This window comes from Typopeltis vanoorti, chromosome 5 (genome assembly GCF_054136105.1).
Source record: "Typopeltis vanoorti isolate ZY-2024b chromosome 5, IOZ_Tvanoo_1.0, whole genome shotgun sequence".
Taxonomy (NCBI): domain Eukaryota; kingdom Metazoa; phylum Arthropoda; class Arachnida; order Uropygi; family Thelyphonidae; genus Typopeltis; species Typopeltis vanoorti.
This window is the reverse complement of record NC_143553.1, coordinates 170,296,478-170,316,841: the sequence shown is the minus strand read 5'-3', so window position 1 is coordinate 170,316,841 and position 20,364 is coordinate 170,296,478. Positions and strand designations below refer to the sequence as shown.

At 35.3% G+C, this 20,364-nt stretch overlaps 1 protein-coding gene across 1 annotated transcript in view; it reads left to right on the top strand.

The window, feature by feature from the left end:
• The window catches only part of LOC150107054 (transmembrane 9 superfamily member 1-like), a 372,331-nt gene that overhangs the window by 327,186 nt on the left and 24,781 nt on the right, over positions 1-20,364 (top strand). The window contains exon 14 of the mRNA XM_090392919.1: positions 9,931-10,122. Within this exon, the coding sequence (XP_090249045.1) occupies positions 9,931-10,122 (192 nt within the window). The remainder of the gene's footprint in view (positions 1-9,930; positions 10,123-20,364) is intronic.

Sequence of the window (20,364 nt, the reverse complement as noted above, 5' to 3'; positions counted from 1 at the left end):
TGTATATAGACATAATAAATTACCGCCTAGCCTATTCTTATAATTAGATATGCAGTTTATTTGGTCTTGTTCTAGAACTTTCTCTCCCCCCCCCGACATACTCAAAAACCTGAAGCGTATTTTTACACCCCTTTGCCACATACATAACCATGTTTGAAGACATTTGTATGTTTATCGTGTTTGCATATCATAGCTGAACTTTCACACACATTTTTCTCATTCCAAATGAATATGAAAGAATAAGTCTACTGAATGCAGATGTGTATGGGTGACAGATACATGAGTAGGCATTTTCTTAAAAGCTGTCAACCTGGTATATGTAACATTGAACTCACCTCTATCTCTTCACTGTATGAGGAAACTCGTGTATGAGGAGGAAGTACTAGAGCTGATGGGATATCAGCACAGATTCTGCAAGAGTGTTCATCTGAACTGGCTGTTCGTTTAACCACATATATAATTTGAGTTCAATACAGAGAAGAATCTGGAAGAGTGGATAGAATGTATGGTAACTCATTTTCGAAATTATGGATTTTACAACCGTGTTATAACTAACTCTTTTTATCATCCCGACGTTTCGATCTTCATATCAAGATCATCATCTGGAGCATACACAAATATACAAGACAAGGTGGGTTACATTACAAACACATAAACTCCTACCACCAACACCCAACACAAAAACTAGATGTCATCAATACTTTAAAAAACAGGGCTCTGAAAATCTGCTCCAGTGAATAGGCACTGAAAGACGAATTTAAAGTGATCAGCAATACTTTCCAAAAAAATGGGTACAGCCAAAACACTATTAACAAAATTCTCTACAAGACCTCAATAAAAAACAAAGGCAAACCAGACTACAACAAAACCACAACCATTCCCTACCTTAAAGGGATATCAGACAAAATAAACAGAGTACTACAAAAATACAACCTCAAAGCCACCTTTAAACCCCCTGCAAAATTAAAAAGCTTACTCAACTCATCCAAAGACCCACCCTGGAGTATACCGTATTCATTGCACCTGTAACATACCATATATAGGAGAAACAGGACGCACAATTCCTATCAGACAAAAAGAACATAAACGACACATTAAATATAATAATTATGGTGAAGCTGGCCTTTCTGATCATGCCCTGAACACCTTACATAAAATTGACTGGAAAAGCACTAGTTGTCTACATCGTGCCAAAACATGGTATGAATGCAAATTTAAAGAAGCTTGTGGGATCATTATCAACCACCCCAATCTGAACAATAATGAAGGTCTAAAAATCCCATACATATGGAAGGCATATATTCGACCCACGGAACCTTCCTCTCTAAGAACAACTATAAACAGGACTATAGTAAATCAAGGATCCTAAATCAGAAATAACAATTGTAATACTAAAAATAGGACATCATTGTTACTGAAAGAAAGTTATCTATAAGAAAAAATGTTTATTCATGTTATCTTAAATGAAATCTAGCTTGATGTAATTTTTTTTCCCCCAGTAGAGGTCATGCCAGTAGAATAACATGTGATCAATCATATCATTGTTTCTCTAGCTTATGGTTTGTAATGTAACCCACCATGTCTTGTATATTTGTGTGTGCTCCAGATGATGATCTTGATATGAAGATTGAAACGTCGGGATAATAAAAAGAGTTAGTTATAACATGGTTGTAAAATCCATAATTTTGAAAACGAATGCTGATCACCGTGTAACACTAAAAGAAAAGAATGTATGGTAACCATTTCACGAAGGTAATGCAAAGACTAATGTATCAACCTATCACTATCTCTCTGGAGTGGTGGTGAATATTTTGTAAAAGTACATTAGAGCTCACATGCAGAATGGGATTGACAGAGAAACTATACTTTACAATGAACAGCATGAGTTTACTAGGGGAAGATCATGTTTAAGCAACTTGCTCACATTCTATAATAATGTCACCATTGAGATAGACAAGGGGAATGGATTCATCGTGATACTTTTGAATTTTGTTAAGGCTTTTAGACAAAATACAACATGGAAGACAAATTGTAGAACACCATCTACTGCAATCCATGGGATTGGATGATAAACTATTGGCATGAATAAAATCATATATGGGGGTTGTGAGTCTGCAAGATTCAAGGTGACCAGTGGTGTACCTCAAGGATCAGTCCTTGGTCTATTGTTATTCAATCTGTACATATCTGTATCCTACCTATCTTTGCATCATCAACTATTTGCTGTTGATTCAAAGATAGGTAGGGTAATCAGGAGTGCTTCTTGTGATATGCAGTACTTGCAGAATGATTTGAATAGACTGGAATTGTCGGCATGTGAAAATGGCTGTTATTTCAATGCTAATAGAAGTAAGTTCATGCACTTTGGTGTAATTAGATATCTAATGTCATATTATATTGGTAGAATTATGCTAGAAGAAACTGATCAGGTCAGGGATCTTGGAGTGTTAATAGACAAGAAGTTGAAATTCCATAGTCATATAGCAAAAATTGTAAATGCAACTCAGAGAATAATTGCAATGCTAAAATGAACCTTGACATGTAAACATAAGAAAGTCATTTGGCCTCTTTAGAAGGCCTTAATCAGACCTCATTTAGACTATTGCACGCAGGTTTGGTCACCTGGTTTTTGTGGTGATTCTGATACAGTGGAGAGAGCGCAAAGGAGAGTCAAAAATGGCATTAGAATTGTGGAATACTGATTATAAAGACAGATTGAGAATTTGTAGGCGGCAGACACTAGCAAACAGGAGAAAGAGGGGTGACATGATTGAGACTTAGAAACTTCTGAAAGGGTTATACAGAACTTCAGTAGATGGAATTTTTCATTTTATGGAGGATGGGGAAAGGATATGAGGTTATCCTTGGAAGTTGAGAATGAATGCTGTCAAGAAGGGAGTCAGGGCTAGATTTTTCTCTTATAGAGTGTGAATGATCGGAATGGATTTCCATTGGATGTTGTGTGTGCAAGTAGTGTGAATGGATTCAAGAACAGGTATGACAGCTGGTGCAAATAGTATGGCCTCCTTCAATGAGGTCCTGACTCTCTGGAGGTCTCTCTTAATAATAATATTGGGAGACGTATTCTTATTATCATTACGTGGAGTCCATACTCATCAAGAGAGGGCCCTCTGCTATCCACAAAGAACAATGAACTGCAACTACCATCACCATCTACTGCACTCCACCACCACTAACTGTAACTTTAATTGTAAAGTAGATAAGAAACAACACAGAAAAAATGCTTTAGATAATCAAGCTATGAGCCAAAGAAATGAGAGAATAGCACTTAACGAAATTGGAGGGAACCAGGTTTTGTATGTAGGTTAGGCATTCTTTAAAAAGATAATAAAAATGGACCTGGAGATCACCAAATCAAGAGATTTTAACAAAATTGATTATGTTAAAGATAACAAGCTATTTTAAACCTAGTTTTTTCTCCATTTCCCAAGTAAGCAAACAGACAAATAAGTCAAGTTTGCGCCTGCACGTAATGCAAGTCTAAGTGACCTGTAAAGTAGTACAAGTCGAGGCAACTCGTGTGTTGCCTCGATATTATACCCAAGGTAAAAAACTTTCTAAAATTGATTATATTATGGTGAACATGAAAATATTAGAAAAGAGATGTATTGTTGAGCAGTTTAACTATAATAATGATCATAGGCTAGCGAGAGCAATAATAAAAATAAACATTGAAAGAGAGAGAAATTGAAATTTATAATGAACACTGAGAGACCTACAATACAAGGAGATGATATAATAAACCATAAAAAAATAATAATAATAAGATAATAATTGAAGGAAAGTTGAAAGAAAGTGGTATGGTGAATCACACTTATCTGATTGAAAGGAGATAATAGCTTCAACAGTAATATAGGTTACTGAAATCTTTTTTTTTTAATCATTACAAGAATCAAAAGGGGGGGGGGAGATAATTAGGACAGTGGCATAGAAATGGCACATAAAATACATAGAATTTGTAGAAATAAGAAAGTTAGAAATGGAATCAGAAAATATGATTTTTAGAAATTCAAAACAGTAGAAAACAAAAATTTCTGAAAATGATGAAATGAAGGTTATATGAAATGAAAAAAAAATCCATCGCAAAACTGAAAAAAAAAAACAAGGAATAGTACAATATAATAGAAATAAAGTAATGGAAATGTGCATTGATTTTTATATGGGACCTGTACTGAATTTAGTTGAAGCAGATAAATAATCGCCAGCTGTGATAGTAGAATTATGGTTGGAAAGTCAGAGAGAGTCTCAAGTCAGCAAACAATAATAAAAGTCTAGAGTATATTAGCAAAATACATAAGCTCAGGAAGTTCATAGCTTCATAAGATCATACTAGATATATCATCATCATCATCAAATTCCTGCCTTGTACCCTCAAGGGGTGTACAGGATATGATAGTACTACATGAAAAAATTACATCATTACTAACTTCCTATCTACAATTTTCCTCCAAATCAGTCTGTTACTTGTCAAGACTCCAACATTATCAGATCTTATGTTTCTGTCGTCTAAGGCACTTTGTACCGTATCAATCCATCTATATCTTGGTCTTCCTCTGGGTCGTTTTGCTGCCAACCTGGCAGAGAACACTTGTTTTGCTAATCTTTTCTCTCCCATTCTATTTAAGTGACCATACCACCTGAGATTAGCTCCGCTAATGCATTCCTGGATGCTGACAATGTCAAGTTCTTTCCTAATATCCTCGTTTTTAATATGATATTGCCATTGATGCCATCTGTTCACAGCTCTAATCTTTCTCAGGACTCTCGTATCTGCGGTCTCTAGTCTTTGGTCAAGTGTTTTACTTCTGACCCAGCTCTCAGATCCGTAAGTTAAAATTGGTTTGAACACTGTCTTGTATACAGCTAATTTAGTGTTCCGACTAATTTCTTTCTTATTCCATATGAATTTATTCAATTGACTTCCCACGATACCAGCTTTGCTGATTCTGTTGTCTATTTCCATATTTAATTTACCATCTTCACTAAAAATCGTGCCTAAGTAGCTGAAATGCTTTACTTGTTCCACAGGTTCTCCGTTCACAACACAGTTGACATTTTCAATGATTTTGCCTATTTTCATTGTCTTTGTCTTTTTATTGCTGACCTTCATACCATATCTATTACAACTGATTCAATTTAGTAAGGGAATCTTGCAAACTTGTAGCGGATTTATTTATTTGGAAGTATAACATCGTCCGAATAAAGCAAAGGGCTGACATTAACATCTCCAATTCTGATATCATGTTTAATACCACTTTCCTTCATAATGTGATCCATATAGATAATGAATAACAGAGGGGATAATGTACATCCTTGTCTCACACCAGATTTAACATTAAACCATCTTCCTGTACTTCCTTCAATTCTAACAATTCAAATAAAGACTAAGTATTGCTTGATATAATACCCCATTGACACCATATAACTGTAGCTTATTGAATAGCTTCTCTCTTGGTGTCTTGTCATATGCCTTTTCCAGATCGAGAAAACTTAAATACAGATCTTTGTTATATTCCCATGCTTTCTCGACTATTTGTCGCAAAGTGAAGATCTGATCCTGACAGCCTCTATTTGGCCTGAATCCAGCTTGTTCTTCACCGAGCTTTTCTTCCCCAATTCTTCTCAACCGTTTCTCAAGTATATTTGCATAGATCTTGCAAGGAACACTCAGGGAAATACCTTTGTAATTCTTACATTCAATTTTATTTCCCTTTTTGTATATGGGTACTGTTAGAACTCTACTCCAATCATCAGGAATTCATCCCTCTGTCCAGACCTTTTGAACTGTGCAGTGCAGCCACTGTAAGACTTTTATACCCCCCCCATACTTCACCATCTCTGGTCGAATATCATCTACTTCTGCTGCCTTTCCACATTTAAAGCCTTTGATAGCTTTTTCTACTTTAAGTATGGATTTATATTCCTGACTGTATGCCTGTTGAGTGTTTATTTACCACTATGCTATCACTGCTCGTTTCATTTAGCAATTTTTCGAAGTAATTACTCCATACTTCAAGGATATCTTTTTCTCCTGTTTTCATGCCACCTTTATCATCTCTGACTCCTTTTACAGCACTCTTTCCTCCATTCCTAAGCTTCTTCAACAACCTCCAGAATATTTTGCCACCTTCTTGATATTTATTTTCTATATTCTTGCCAAAGTCCTCCCATGACTTTTGTTTAGCTAGTTTTACACACTGTTTAGCATTCTTGCATTTGTGTCTATATTCTCTAAGAGCATAAGCTGACTTATTTGACAGGAACTTTTGGTATGCTTTCTTCTTTTCCTTCACTGCCTCTTTAACTTCCTGTGTCCACCATTGAGTTCTGATATTTTTATCCTTGCAGACAACCTCACCACATGCCTCTCTGGCAGAATCAATCAATGTTTTCTTCAGAGTTTGCCACTGAATCTCCAAGGTTTGATTCCTGTTCTCAAACTCTTTCAATTTTTTTTCAATAATCTTTCTGTATTTTAGTCTACAGTTCACATCTGAGAGCTGCTCAACTTTTATTCGCTTTAAAACTTTCTTACATGTTATTCTTTTCAATATGAAATTCAATTTTATCCTGCTCAAGATTAAATAGTGATCATTTCCAATTTCAAATCCTCTGTACACTCTGGTGTCCTGCACCAGGGAGAAAACATCACTATCAACAATAACATAGTCAATGAGACTTTTCTTATTCCTAGCCTCTTCTCTCCATGTGAATTCGTGCGCATTTTTATGTTCCTGTGGACACGTAAGGAGAAGTGACGGCATGAGTGCAGAAGAATTAGGTGCCAGGTAAAAACAATGACCTTGTAGGGAGAATATCACAGCAGTGAATAAATAGAGCTTGGCAACGCCAACTCCGGACTCGTTTTCCAACTTGTTTCTGTCGTTCCCAGAGAAGGAAGTTCCTGTGTGGTTGAGGAGGACTATGTCCATAGGCAGCTATGCAGTCAGACAGAGATCCTGCTCGTGCATAGGCCTCTGCACAATGGTATAATCAGCATAGACTGTGATGATATGCGGAACCACGTTGAACGATCCCCACAGTTCAGCTTTGTCCATCGAAAGAAGTGAATCGGGAACGTATTCACTAGCTAGCCCTTTCTGAAAGCAGTAAACCGGAGGAAGAAACAACAAACCATAAGTATAGATGATCGAAAGAGAAAACCAGAGTAATCCTAATGCCCCGTTAATGTAAGAACTTTTTAAATCTTTTGTATATACAGGAATGTTAGATTGTAACGAAAATAGGAACTGATTAGTTATTGGACTTTTGAAATGTAATAGGACTTTAGCATCTGATCCACATATAGAATGTTATAGCCCTGTGTATTAGGACTTGCAAAGTGTTGTGCTTGAATATATGGTTTTGATATAGTCAGTTAGTTACTGAGACCAAGATTTGGTAAATGATTACCTAAGAATGTTAAGTAATTAGAAGGAATTCATAATATTTTTAGTATTAGATATTGATTCATGTTGAGAAAGATTAAGAATATCCAGGTTACACCTGTATGATTGAATTAGTTTAGTTAGGTAATTATCAGTAGTTGTACCATATTTTTTAATGAATAAATCCTTTCTTGTCAACCTAATAACTTGCCTGATCTATGTTCTCAATGCACCACTAATAAAGTAGAACCTGAGCGAATCAAAATCTTGGGGATAGCCACGACTGCAGTAACAATTGAGACACATAAGTTTTGGTGAAATTTGGAAATAGTAATTGTATGAATATTGAATATTGTACCATTCTGAGTGTTTTCTCCCAGATGACGATGCTTCTCTAGTCTAATAATTTTTGGGTGGTGCAGCGTTAACAAATAAATTTTTCCAAAATTTGAAACAGAGTTAATACCAGAATTATGACAAAGGGATTGGCTCTAGCCTGAAGCAGTATCTTTGTTAAAAGTGTGGTGCACCATCATTCAATGTGTTTACAGCGGCCAGCAGATAGAGAAATACTAATATTTGTATGAGTAGGAATTAATAAGACTTAAGAGAGACAAATGAGTAAGTAAGGTAGATAGGTAAAGGTATATATCAAATTAACATAATTTTACATTGGCTCAGCCAGTAGAATAATTGGAGATTTAGTAAGATCTGATATAGGTGAATATAACAAAAGTTTGAAAATCAACATAACTTAACAATATGATGTTGCTATCTTGATTAATGATGTCTGTCCATCTTGTAGGTTTTCCTTTTGATCTTTTTATCACAAGGATGGTGCAAAGTTTATCAAAAAATTTTCTGTTTATTCTCCTTTTAAGAATACTGTCATTTTCCATATATAAAACATGCTCTGTCCACTGCATCTCGTTGAACTAGATCACATCCACACCGTTAATCAAGTAATAGAAAAAGTAAATAAACGTCTTTCTGCACATTTTAATGTTTATAGATTTTGAAAAAGCCTTTGATTCTTTATATCAGTCAGAAATAATAAACAGCTCAAAATAACAAGCCTTCCCAGCAGAGTATATCAGAACTTAATAGCAAATGTAAAGTTAGAACTTCACATCACTTTCTTTAGTATCCCATAGTGCAAAGCCTATATATATCCTTATGGCATGTGTAATGCTATGCATTATGGGAAGGGTCACTACCCAGACCAGTTTCGACCTTCATTGAGGTCTCATCAATGGGATCCAGACCAAGAATATAACTTCTTGGCATCTTTAATTCATAGTATAATCAAGTGGAAGAACTTTCAACATCTATCTCTAATTCAGAGTATTTTAGTAATAAGATGTGACAGCTTTTGACTATGTGTATATGGAAATATGACTTCTCAATTACTTCAATCTTCGTATCACATCTGGGTCTAGCTCCCACTGATGAGAACTCAATAAAGGTCGAAACTGGTCTGGGTAGTGACCCTTCCCATAATGCATAGCATTATACATGTCCATAAAGATGTGTGCTTTGCATTATGGGATACCAAGACAAGTGATGTGAAGTCATTAGCTTCTATATATGAGTTGTCCCAGTCCTGAAAATATTTCAGGTGCAAACTTTGTTTGCTTACACCTGGATAAAGGTTTAAACGAAGAATATAATTACTTGGCATCTTTAATTCATCTAAAAGCAGTTTGAATCAAGCTCTAGCAAACTCCTCGATCTGTATTCACTCATCCAGTTTTCCCTTTGGCATCCAGTGAGCTAATTGGTCTGCCTGGAATGTATAGATAATTGAACACGTTTCACTTGGCTATTTCTAGTGCACCTGACACTTTCCTACCATCAGCATTCACCAAGGTCCATGATCATTTTCCTGTTTACTTGCTACATAATGATAAAATTCTCTTGAATTTTTCTTGGCCTGCTTGGCTAACTATTTTGCTTCATTTGATTTGACTTTCTTTACCATCGGGCTATCACTCTCCTGGTCTGCTCTTATACTGCTTCTGAGCATGATGATCAGTTCTCTCAGCATTGGATCCAACAATATGTACTCAACTGCTTATCCGTGACAAGTGAGGATTTTTAGTTCATGAGAAAAAAAATCTCAGAAGAGATGTTTTCATTTAAGCATTAATTGTAGTTATGTAATACCAATTCTGTTTTATGTTATACTTAGTTTGTTTCTATGTTTACCTTACTCATTACATATATTTGAAATCGCCTATGAAAAATAAGAATCCACAGATTCTTATTTTTCATAGCAGTATATTTTAAATGAAACAACCATAGACCTGTAATTGTTCATATGATTTTTGTTTAGTTCAGAAAGACTTTTTACACTTCTTTTTTCTAGGCCCTCCTCTATGTCATTTAATCGAGTCAGCACAATGTTGTCTCAGTCAGTTACATATATAGGTTTACTCTTTTCATTTAAACAACCTTTATATTTAAAAATTATTTATTTACAGTTAAATTTTTCATCTGAGTGACTTTTTTTTTTTTTAAGTGCTATCTCCGTAGAACTCTATTATATCTTTGCAACAGTATGGGGTCGAGAACAATACACTCTGTATGGCATTCTTCTAATTGTGTTCTTTATTTTACTGAGTGTTACAGCTTGTATTTCTGTTGCACTCACTTACTTTCAACTGTCTGCTGAGGACTATCGATGGTGGTGGAGATCCATATTTTCAGCTGGGTAAGTTCAGTAAAGAATAAAATTTAATGATATACATCGTGATATAAAACAATAATAATAGTAATAAAACTAATTATTTTTGTAATTCACTAACTTATTTTATACATCTTGAAAATCTAAATATTTTGATATTTACAGATTATTATTTGAACACCTCCAGAGAATTTCACATATGATTACAGGAGGCCCAGTGTAACTCGATCACTTCATATTCATTTATTCACTGAAGTTTCATTTCATGCTCACTACTTGGTAAACTGTTCTAGTCACTACAAATTGACCATGAGAAAAAAAAAAAAAAAAAATCTAGTCCTCAACAAGGATGACTTCACATTTGCTCTCCTCTTAATGTTTGTTTCTTTTATCCTCTCTTTTCTGTTTTACCCAAAGTTTACATTTACACATGACAATCACATATCAGCACAGTAATCCAGATTGGTATTATCAAGATCTTATAAAGAAGTACAATACTTTCCTATTTCTTAGTATCCTCTTCAACATTATAGTTATTCTTTGCACTATCTTTGACACTTTTGCGATGTGTTTCTTGAAAATCAGCTTTCTTTCCATAAAATAAATCTCCAGTCTTGTGAAGATTGATTGGTATAATAAATAACCTGCTGAATTGGAACCTATTCTTCTCATCCCCTATCAGTCTATAAGTCTTTCGAGGGTTGTTTGAAAAGTTTGGTAAAAAAAAAAAAATACGTTAAACACATTATTTTGGAAAAAATCACCTTTAATTTGCAACATAGTCTCCTTCAAGGTCTACACATTTGGTCCAGTGAGTTTCCTATTTTTTTATCCCATTTAAAAAGTACAATTTGTCAAATTGTGCAAAATAGTCATTGGCAGCATTGATGACATCCTCAGTCAAAGAAAATTTTTTCCCAGTGAGTCAAATTTTTAAGTTTGGGAACAAGAAGTCATCGCACTGGGCCATGTCCAGAGAATACAGTGGATGTGGAACCAATTCAGACCCCAATTTGTGCAATTTTGCCATTGCGACGGCTGATGTGTGAGACAGTGCATTGTCTTGATAAAAGAGCACTTTTTTTTGTGCACCAATCTTGGCCATTTTTTCTTCAGTTCTTCTTTTAAACGGTCCAACAATGACGCATATTGGACTCCTATTATTGCCTTACCCTTTTCCAAATAGTCTATCATGATAATTCCTTGGGAATCCCAAAAAACAGTGGCCATCACCTTCCCAGCTGACAAAACGTTTTTCACTTTTTTCAGTGCTCTTTCACCGGGCATTGTCCACTGTTTTCACTGCTGCTTGGACTCAGGTGCGTAGTGGTGGATCCAAGCTTTGTCTACAGTCACTCATCGACCCAAAAAATCCTGCAAATTGCAATTAAACATCGCCAAACACTGTGTTGAAATGTCTTTTCACATGCGTATTTGGTCGACAGTCAACAATCATGGCACCCATTGCACACACAGGTTTTTTTATGTGCAATTTTTCATGCAGGATGTTATACACCAGTTCAATTGAGATGCCTACAATCTCATGCACTTTCACTTGGTGGTTTTCCATAATGATACCATGGATTTTGTCACTCATTTCCTTCATTGTGACCTTGATCGGACATCCGGAGCGTGCTTCATCTTCGATGGACTTATGACCACATTTAAACTCATTTATCCAAAATTAAATAGTCTTTAATGCTGGAGCAGAGTCCCCATGAACTGCATCTAATTTGGCTTTGATCTGCGTGGCTGTCCACTTCTTCAAATAAAAGTGTTTTATCACTGCACGAAACTCATTTTTCTCAATTTTTATGAAAAATGTGAACACTGTCATTTTAAATGTTTGCCAAAAAAAGAACTATTCGTCACACGTGGCTAAAATTTTGCCAGGGGTCACGAAAAAGACGATATGTGCTGATACTGGCATGAATAAGCAAATTGTGTTGCTGTCTATTGGAAAGTTACCAAACTTTTCAAACAACCTTCATAATTACCCTTCCTGTCTTTGTACTGCCAGAAAACAACTGTATATATCTCCTTTCAAACCATTCATAGTAAGTATCATTAATCATTTTACTGATTAAATTATACATATTAAACTGTAAAGGAAGGCCATGAGGTATTCGGTCGAAGATTTTTGCAAGGTCAATTAATATGACTATTTGACTATTTTCCTTATCTTACCAGTTGTCACTTCATTATATAAAATATGCATAGGATTACAAAAACCAAGGCTTTCTGTTCACAAGCCATGCATCCCCCATAAAATTGACATATGATTTGGGGAAAACCATCTGATATTATTATCCCATGTACAGTTTTGAAATACTTATGAAAAGTAAGAACATAGAAAGGTTAGAAAAGAAAGGTATGGAGGGTAAGAACATAGAAAATAAATATCAAGAAAGTGACAAAATATTCTGGAGGCTCTTGAAAAAGCTCAAAAATGGAGGAGAGAGAGTGCTCTAAAAGAAATTAGAGATGATAAAGGTGACATGAAAACTGGAGAAAAGGATATCCTTGATGTATGGAGCAATTACTTCGAAAAATTGCTCTTCTGGTAAGATTTATGCAAGTATGCTTGAGAAACGGTTGAGAAGGATTGGGGAAGGGAAGCTTGGTGAAGAGCAAGCTGGATTCAGGCCAAATAGAGTCTGTCAGGATCAGATTTTCACTTTACAACAAATAGTTGAGAAATCATGATAGTAACAAAGATCTGTATTTAATTTTGTAGATCTGGAAAAGGCATGTGACAAGAAAAAAGCTATTCAAAACTCTACAGTTATATGGTGTCAATGGAACATTATAACAAGCAATACTTAGTCTTTATTTGAGTTGTAAGTCAGCATTTAGAATTGAAGGAAGTACAGGAAGATGGTTTAATGTTAAATCTGGTGTCAGACAAAGATATACATTATCCACTCTGTTATTCATTATCTATATGGATCACATTAGGAAGGAAAGTGGTATTAAACCTGATATCAAAATTGGAGATGTTAATATCAGCTCTTTACTTTATTTAGATGATGTTACACTTCTAAATAAATCCAGTCTGCAAGATTCCCTCACTAAATTGTATAACTTTAGTAATAGATATGATATGAAGGTCAGCAATAACAAGACAAAGACAATGAAAATAGAAAGAAGCATTGAAAATATCAACTCCATTGTGAATGGAGAACCTGTAGAACAAGTAAAACATTTCAGCTTCTTAAGCACGATTTTTAGTGAAAATGGTAAATTAAATATGGAAACAGACAACGAAATCAATAAAGCCTGTATGGTAGGAAATCAACTGAATAAATTTATTTGGAATAAGAGAAAAACTAGTCAAAACACTAAATTAGCTGTGTACTGTTGTGTCGACTTTCTACTCATATAACTATTCTTTAGTCTTTGCGTCAGTTTCCCATTAAAATTCCATATGGGTATCACGTGGTACCTCTGAGGGACAATGGAATTTCCTCGAGATCGAGGCAACACCAGACTATCAGAGTGTCTGAGATCTACCTCTCGTAAAACGCCAAGAAAATTTATATTTCGCTGCGCCACTTAACGCTATTAGATTAACAATATTATCAATCAAGAGGTGATCTCAGGACAGTACTTAAATGATACCTAGTAACTTTGCAGACGTCGCCAAACTTTACTTTTCTCTAGTCTCCCGCACAGATTCATATTATTTTTATAAGAGGTGCATTGGATTCCAGAAATCACAGATAGTCTTAGTTAGATACAAAAGCAAGGTTTATTATATATCAAAAATATGTACATTCAATACTATTAGCTTAATTCCCATCTTAAGGGAGTTCCTGACAGTCAGGATAGAGTTAAAATATTACAATACTACAAATATACTTATAACTGATTATGCTGTAATTCTCTAAAGTAAGAATCTTATTTATACTTTTAAATACCTTAATCATGCATGATTATCACAGTCTTTCTATTTCTCAGTAGTTCTGTCAAACCACACAAGATAGCATTTATATCTTTTACAATCCCTTTATAAATAAGCAATTCCTCACTCTAGACATATTCGTAACTTCCTATAATATATTAAGCAACTTTATCACAGTGGTAGACAGTAAGATTTAAGGCAACCCTCTAAAACAATAGCAGCACAGTCTTAATTAATATCATTAATGTTCCCTTTTCTGCTTTATCAACTTGGCACAAATCTCTCATTCACATTCAGTGAAATGCAAATAAAGTCTACTTATCTGCCCTTTCGTTCTGTATCGCATCAATGGTCTACCGGAATCTGCCTCTCCTTAAATGAAATGTACGCTTGCTTCAATCTGGCTTTCTATGGACTGCCGGACTTATTTCTTCCACAGAGATACGACCGCCGAGTTCCACTGCTGCCTTTATCGGAATCCTCCGGTATGGAGGCACTGCCACCCTTCACCACCGCAAGACCGAGCACTAGGAGATCCAGGAACAAAAAGCCGTTTTTCAGGGGTGCATGACCCTTATATTTCCCTCTTTTTTCTCGGCGTTTCTCGCATTTCACGATGTCCAGCCAACACACTCACGTGGTTTTACGTCACGGTGTCCAGCCTTCTCTGCTATCGCACGTGCGCTGACCGCGCTGTTTGCTTGGGGCGAGCCACTCCCTCACGTCACTGCTCCTTGACCTTTGAACTTCATTCCCCCCTTCATGTTGAATTTGTGCTAGCATTCTATATCTATTAATACATATTACTTTTTAAACTCTGCTAAAGGTTTACACTACCATTATTGATTTTAACTCATTTGTGAATGGTACTAAATACACACTTATTTAATCTCTCATAGTGAAACTTGCTTGATATATTTACATAGCATAAATCTTACACTCAGAGGCAATCACCTGTATTTATATTCCCTTTTTTTTGTTTGGAAATGCATGTTAGATTGTGATAAGATAGGAGTTCCTAAAATTCCACTCTATCACAATCTAACAGTACAAGATGGTGTTCAAACCAATTTTAACTTATGGATCTGACAGCTGGGTTAGAAATAAAATACTTAACCAAAGACTAGAGACCACAGATATGAGAGTCCTGAGAAAGATATTGCCACAGATGGCATCAGTGGCAATATCATATTAAAAATGATTATATTAGGAAAAAACTTAGCATTGTTAATATCCAGGAATGTGTTATCAGAGCTAATCTCGAGTGGTATGATCACTTAAAGAGAATGGGCAAGGAAAGATTAGCAAAACAAGTGTTCTCTGCCAGGTTGGCAAGAAAAAGACCCAGAAGAAGACCGAGATATAGGTGGATTGATACAGTAAAAAGTGCCTTAGAAGACAGAAATATACGATCTGATAATGTTGGAGTCTTGACAAGTAACAGACTAATTTGGAGGAAAATTGTAAATGGGAAGTTAGTAATGATGTAAGTTTTTCATGTAGTGCTATCATATTCTGTACACCCCTTTGGGGTATATATATCAGGAATTTGATGATGAAAACTTGATATTTAGTAAACATCAGAATTTATAGGAATACACTGAAAGTTTTATAATTTCACTCATTTCATACTCTTTTATTTATTTGGATTTTTATGGTTCTTTAGAAATTATTCAGTGAATCAGATATTTTAATTTATTTTAAAATGTTTTCATTCTGAAATCATTTTGTAGTATAGCAATATATCATAATGATTCTACTATTCTGCAGTTTTTTTAGGTTGAAAATAATTTTTAATGACTTCTGGTGACTGAATTTTGAATTAAAAGAATGAAAACAATCTCTTAAAGTTCAAAGCTGGGTAACTGATATGAGACATCCACATAACCTATAAGAAATGCAGAAATAACTATGACTTCTGAACAAATTCCCAGTTTTCCCACTGTTCCATTGTGCTTCCTGTTACTAGATATCCAACCTGGATCTTGAAGAAAGAAGGATGGGCAGTTTGGAACCTAGAACCAAATTGTACTCTCCATTGTCAAAAATTGGCTATAAAAGAATCCCCCCCTTGTCTGTTGTTGACCAGGTTGACAGGAAACCTGGATAAGTAGTGAAAAGTCTGCTGCTTGAACAGTATCAACCCTAACAGCATTCAAGTGTTCTTATTTCTCTCACATACCAGAGGTACAAGAACCCATAGCACATTAGTGTGGTATGTGAGGTGCATGTAAGGACTGAGTCAGAGGAAATCTATTGACATTTTTGTTAAAGGGGCAGAGGTTGAAGTTGTTGGGAAATACATTGAGAAAAGCTGTTCCAGAGGACAATGGTAGTTAGAATAAATGACTAAGAGGAGAAGCAGGTTCAGTGTATTTGTAGTTGTACTGAAAAGAGATGTTGGGCACCTGCTGCTTTTGTGTTAACAAACCCAACAGTAAGTGAAGGAATTATGTTTGCCAGTTCACTGGAGCAGAGATTATGGAGGTACCAGTAGAAGAGACGGAGCTGAAACATTGAATCTGTGAGGGAAGGATCATCTCTGACCTGAATTGCTCTCCTCAGGATAGTAACAAGAATTTTTAGGGAGGTTTTAGTTGCATCGCCAAGATGTGTGAACAATGATTGGTAATAGAGGTTCGGTGTAGTGGTAGGTTTCGCGAATAATAATAATAATATTCTAAGAATGAGCAGAATTTGGGATTTATAAAGGGTTGTAGCCTGGTGGGTGTAAAATAGTTTCTTGAACAGAAAAGTGCCTAGTTTTTAAAGGCTGAGGAAGCTATTGATATGATGTGCTTATGCCAGGAGAGGCTGAAGTTAAATGTCAGTTAAAGACGAGAGATCTGATCCTTTCTGGTGATCTGTGTACTACTGAATCTAAAGGAAGGTGAGCTGAGATCCATTTTGCAAGAGAAAAAGGACTTTAAAAAAATAAAAGAAAACTAAAGATGGAAACTTAAAAGGTCAGATTACATTTTGGTAGCAGTGAAAGTGATCAGTTAACCTTACCCAACTGAAGGATTGTTTGTAATTAATTTCAAAATAAGAAATGAGTCTTTGTGCCAGTTGTCTCGAAGACAATTGGAGGAATCTTTAAAGTCAGTTGTAGAGAGGAAAACCATCATAAAAAGGAAATGCTTGTTCTTGTTTAACATCAAAACAGCAGAGTAGGAAATGAATCCCAGATATGTGAAAAATTTTTTTTGAGAAAAGAGCAAAGCTAATAATAATGGTAAGGAATGTTGTATGTCTGTTCAAAACATACTCATTACAGAGGAGATAAAGGAATAAACCAAGTATATAATTTCTTGGTATCTTTAATTTACATTGAGATCTTGGGCTTAATCTGGATCTATTTTCCCTCCTGTTCTGTTACGTGACCATGACATCTAAGATTAGCTCTGCTCGCACATTCCTGAATGCTAGCTGTGTCAAGTTCCTTTCTAATATCTTCATTTTAACATGATTCTATCATTGATGAAATCTCTTTGCTCTCCTAAATTTCTCGGTACTCTGATATTAGCAGCTCTTTTTGATCATCTGTTTTAATTTGAACCCAGTTCTCAGATCCATAAGTTGAAACTGGTTTGAGTATTGTCTTGTATAAAGCTAGTTTAGTGTTTTGACTAATTTCTCTCTTGTTCCATATAAATTTCAGAAGATAAAATCAGGGTAGGCACTGCCTCCAATTGGGAAGAGTAATTGAGAAAACTTCCCAGTTGGAGCCAAAGGAGTGAGTGAAATTGATATTGGTGACATTATACAAGAAAGGAAATAAGCTAGAACAGGGGTTGCCAGACTTCTTTGACCGTCGACCCCCTTCAAGAGTTTCTTGATGTTTTATCGACCCCCTCTATTTTATTATTATGTAATTATAATAGGACAAGCAAAAAAGACGCTTATGTGAGTTTTTAGATTGTTTATTTTATAGTTACAGTGTTTATTGTATGTATTATATAGTATATATTACTATTACTATCACTAGTAATATCACTGGTATTACTAGTGATATTAATATACTGATTTTAATAAACTACTGGTATTAATATCACTGGTATTACTACCAGCCCTTCTCAATTCTTTAACATAGAGAAGTTTAGTTCATGAATGAATAACGATTGAATTATAATATGTATGTTGATGAATTTTAGAACATTAACACTCACTTGTTTGTTGATGGCAAAAATGAGACTGGGATCGAATACGTATAAGTAAATAAGCAACCGTGCACGTGTTGCCATCTCGCTCCTGCCTCGCCGGTCGGGCGAGAACCACGACAATTCGTTTATTGGTAAATATGTCATTTTGGTCTACTTGATTGGCCTCCGTAACTATTTTCATGACCTTGCTCCATCTCACAGGTCTATTTCATGTCACTGTTCCTACAATTTACTCTTAATTGCATTCTCATTCAGGATAAAGGTAATCCAAGTTAACCGAATTAATCACCTTGATAAGGTGATTAATTTGGTTAACTGACAAATCACCTTGATAAGGTGATGATGATAATATTGATCAAGCAGGATTTAGGAAAAATAGAAGTACAATCCAACAGATGTTGACAATGTGGTTAATTAGCAAAGAAAGCTAGGAGAAAAAACAAAAGCATATATTCATATACTTGCTTTGTTGATTTTCAAAAGGCATTTGACAGCATTGACCAGAAAGTGACATCAGCAGTGCTAGAATCCTATGGGATTGACAGAAAACTAATTGCTATATTAAAAGATGTTTATAAGAATGCAATGGCAGCAGTTGGAATAAGTGAGGATTTGGGGAAATGGTTTAGAACAAACAGTGGTACTAGACTGGGACCTAATATCACCAAGCATTTTCATCACACATTTAGAAAGAGCAATGGACAAAATGAAGGAAGATGCAAAAGGAATATCAATACATGGGATGAGAATTAATAATCTGAAATTCATAGATGACATTGTTATTATTGAAGAAGATGAAAGAGAACTACAAAAAACATTGAAACTGTTAAATGAGGAAGGGAAGAGATTTGGACTTGTTATGAACTTGGAAAAAAACAAAGACAATGGTATTTGCTGAGAAGAACATGAAACAAAAGATACAAGTGGATGGAATTGATATAGAAAATGTAGAACAATTCACATATTTGGGAAGTAAACTGACATGTTACTTGGACTATGAAAAAGAAATAAATATCAGGATTGTAAAGGGGAGAACAAATCTGAAGACAATGGATAACATCTGGAAAAGTAAAGTGATCAACCTATAAACGAAATTAAGAGTACTAGAAACATGCATCTTTAGTGGTGTATTGTATAGACCTGAAACATGGGTAATAAATACGGAATCAAGAAAAAAAAATTTTGCCATTTGAAAGACTTGTTACAGGAAGATTCTAAGAATAGGATGGATACAGAAAATCACAAATGAAGAGCTCTATCAGAAGATACAACCAAAGGAGAATTTAATGCAAAAGATATACGAATCTGCAATTATTTGGACACATCTGCAGAATGAACGAGGATCAGGAAATAAAGACATTCACGTTTGGTATTGTGGATGATGTAAACAGAAAAGGTAGACTATACAGAGAATGGATAGATGACATAAATGACTGGTGTGGAATAGGGTTACAGGAACTGCGACACTGTGCACTGGACAAAGAAAGGTGGAAGAAGATAGTGAAGGAGATATCAGACACCAACGGGCAGTGTGCCCATGTTTCACGATGATGATGTTGATGAAGTAAGAGAAACAATTACTATGGCAAGATGACTTTAATCAATGCCGGTGGTAGGAAGGTGACAGAAGCAGAAGAAATGATTGAGTTGCTGAGTGATCATTTTGCGAAGGTGTATCATCCAGGTTACTTATAGGTCTTCCACAATGAATCGCTAGACTCCATGGAGATACCATATAATATAATAATCAGGTAGACATGAAAGAGAGAAATAGTGACTGTGGCATGGAGTGGAGGTTGACAGGAAGAGATATTTAGTTAATGGTTGCTGTAGGCTAGGAAATTTGGAAGGGAGATTATGAAGAAATGTATAAGCAACTTAGGTTAGGAAGAAAGGGAAGGATGATTATTATGGGTGATTTTAATTATGGCAGTATAGATTGGAATGAAGAGATAGCATTTGAGAATAAGGAAAACAAATTTGTCAAGTTCTTGAGAGACACTTACCTTAGACAGTATGTAAAGGAAGGCATGTGCAGATTGAGTGTTTTAGATCTGATTATTTCATCAGAGGATGTAATTGTGAGTGCGATTTTGCACTTTCCTGCATTGGGTGAGAGTGATTCACCTGGGTTGTAGTTAGCCATATGAAGACCTCTGCGAGGAAGTGATATATGTGGAAATTAAGGCAGGTTATTATGAG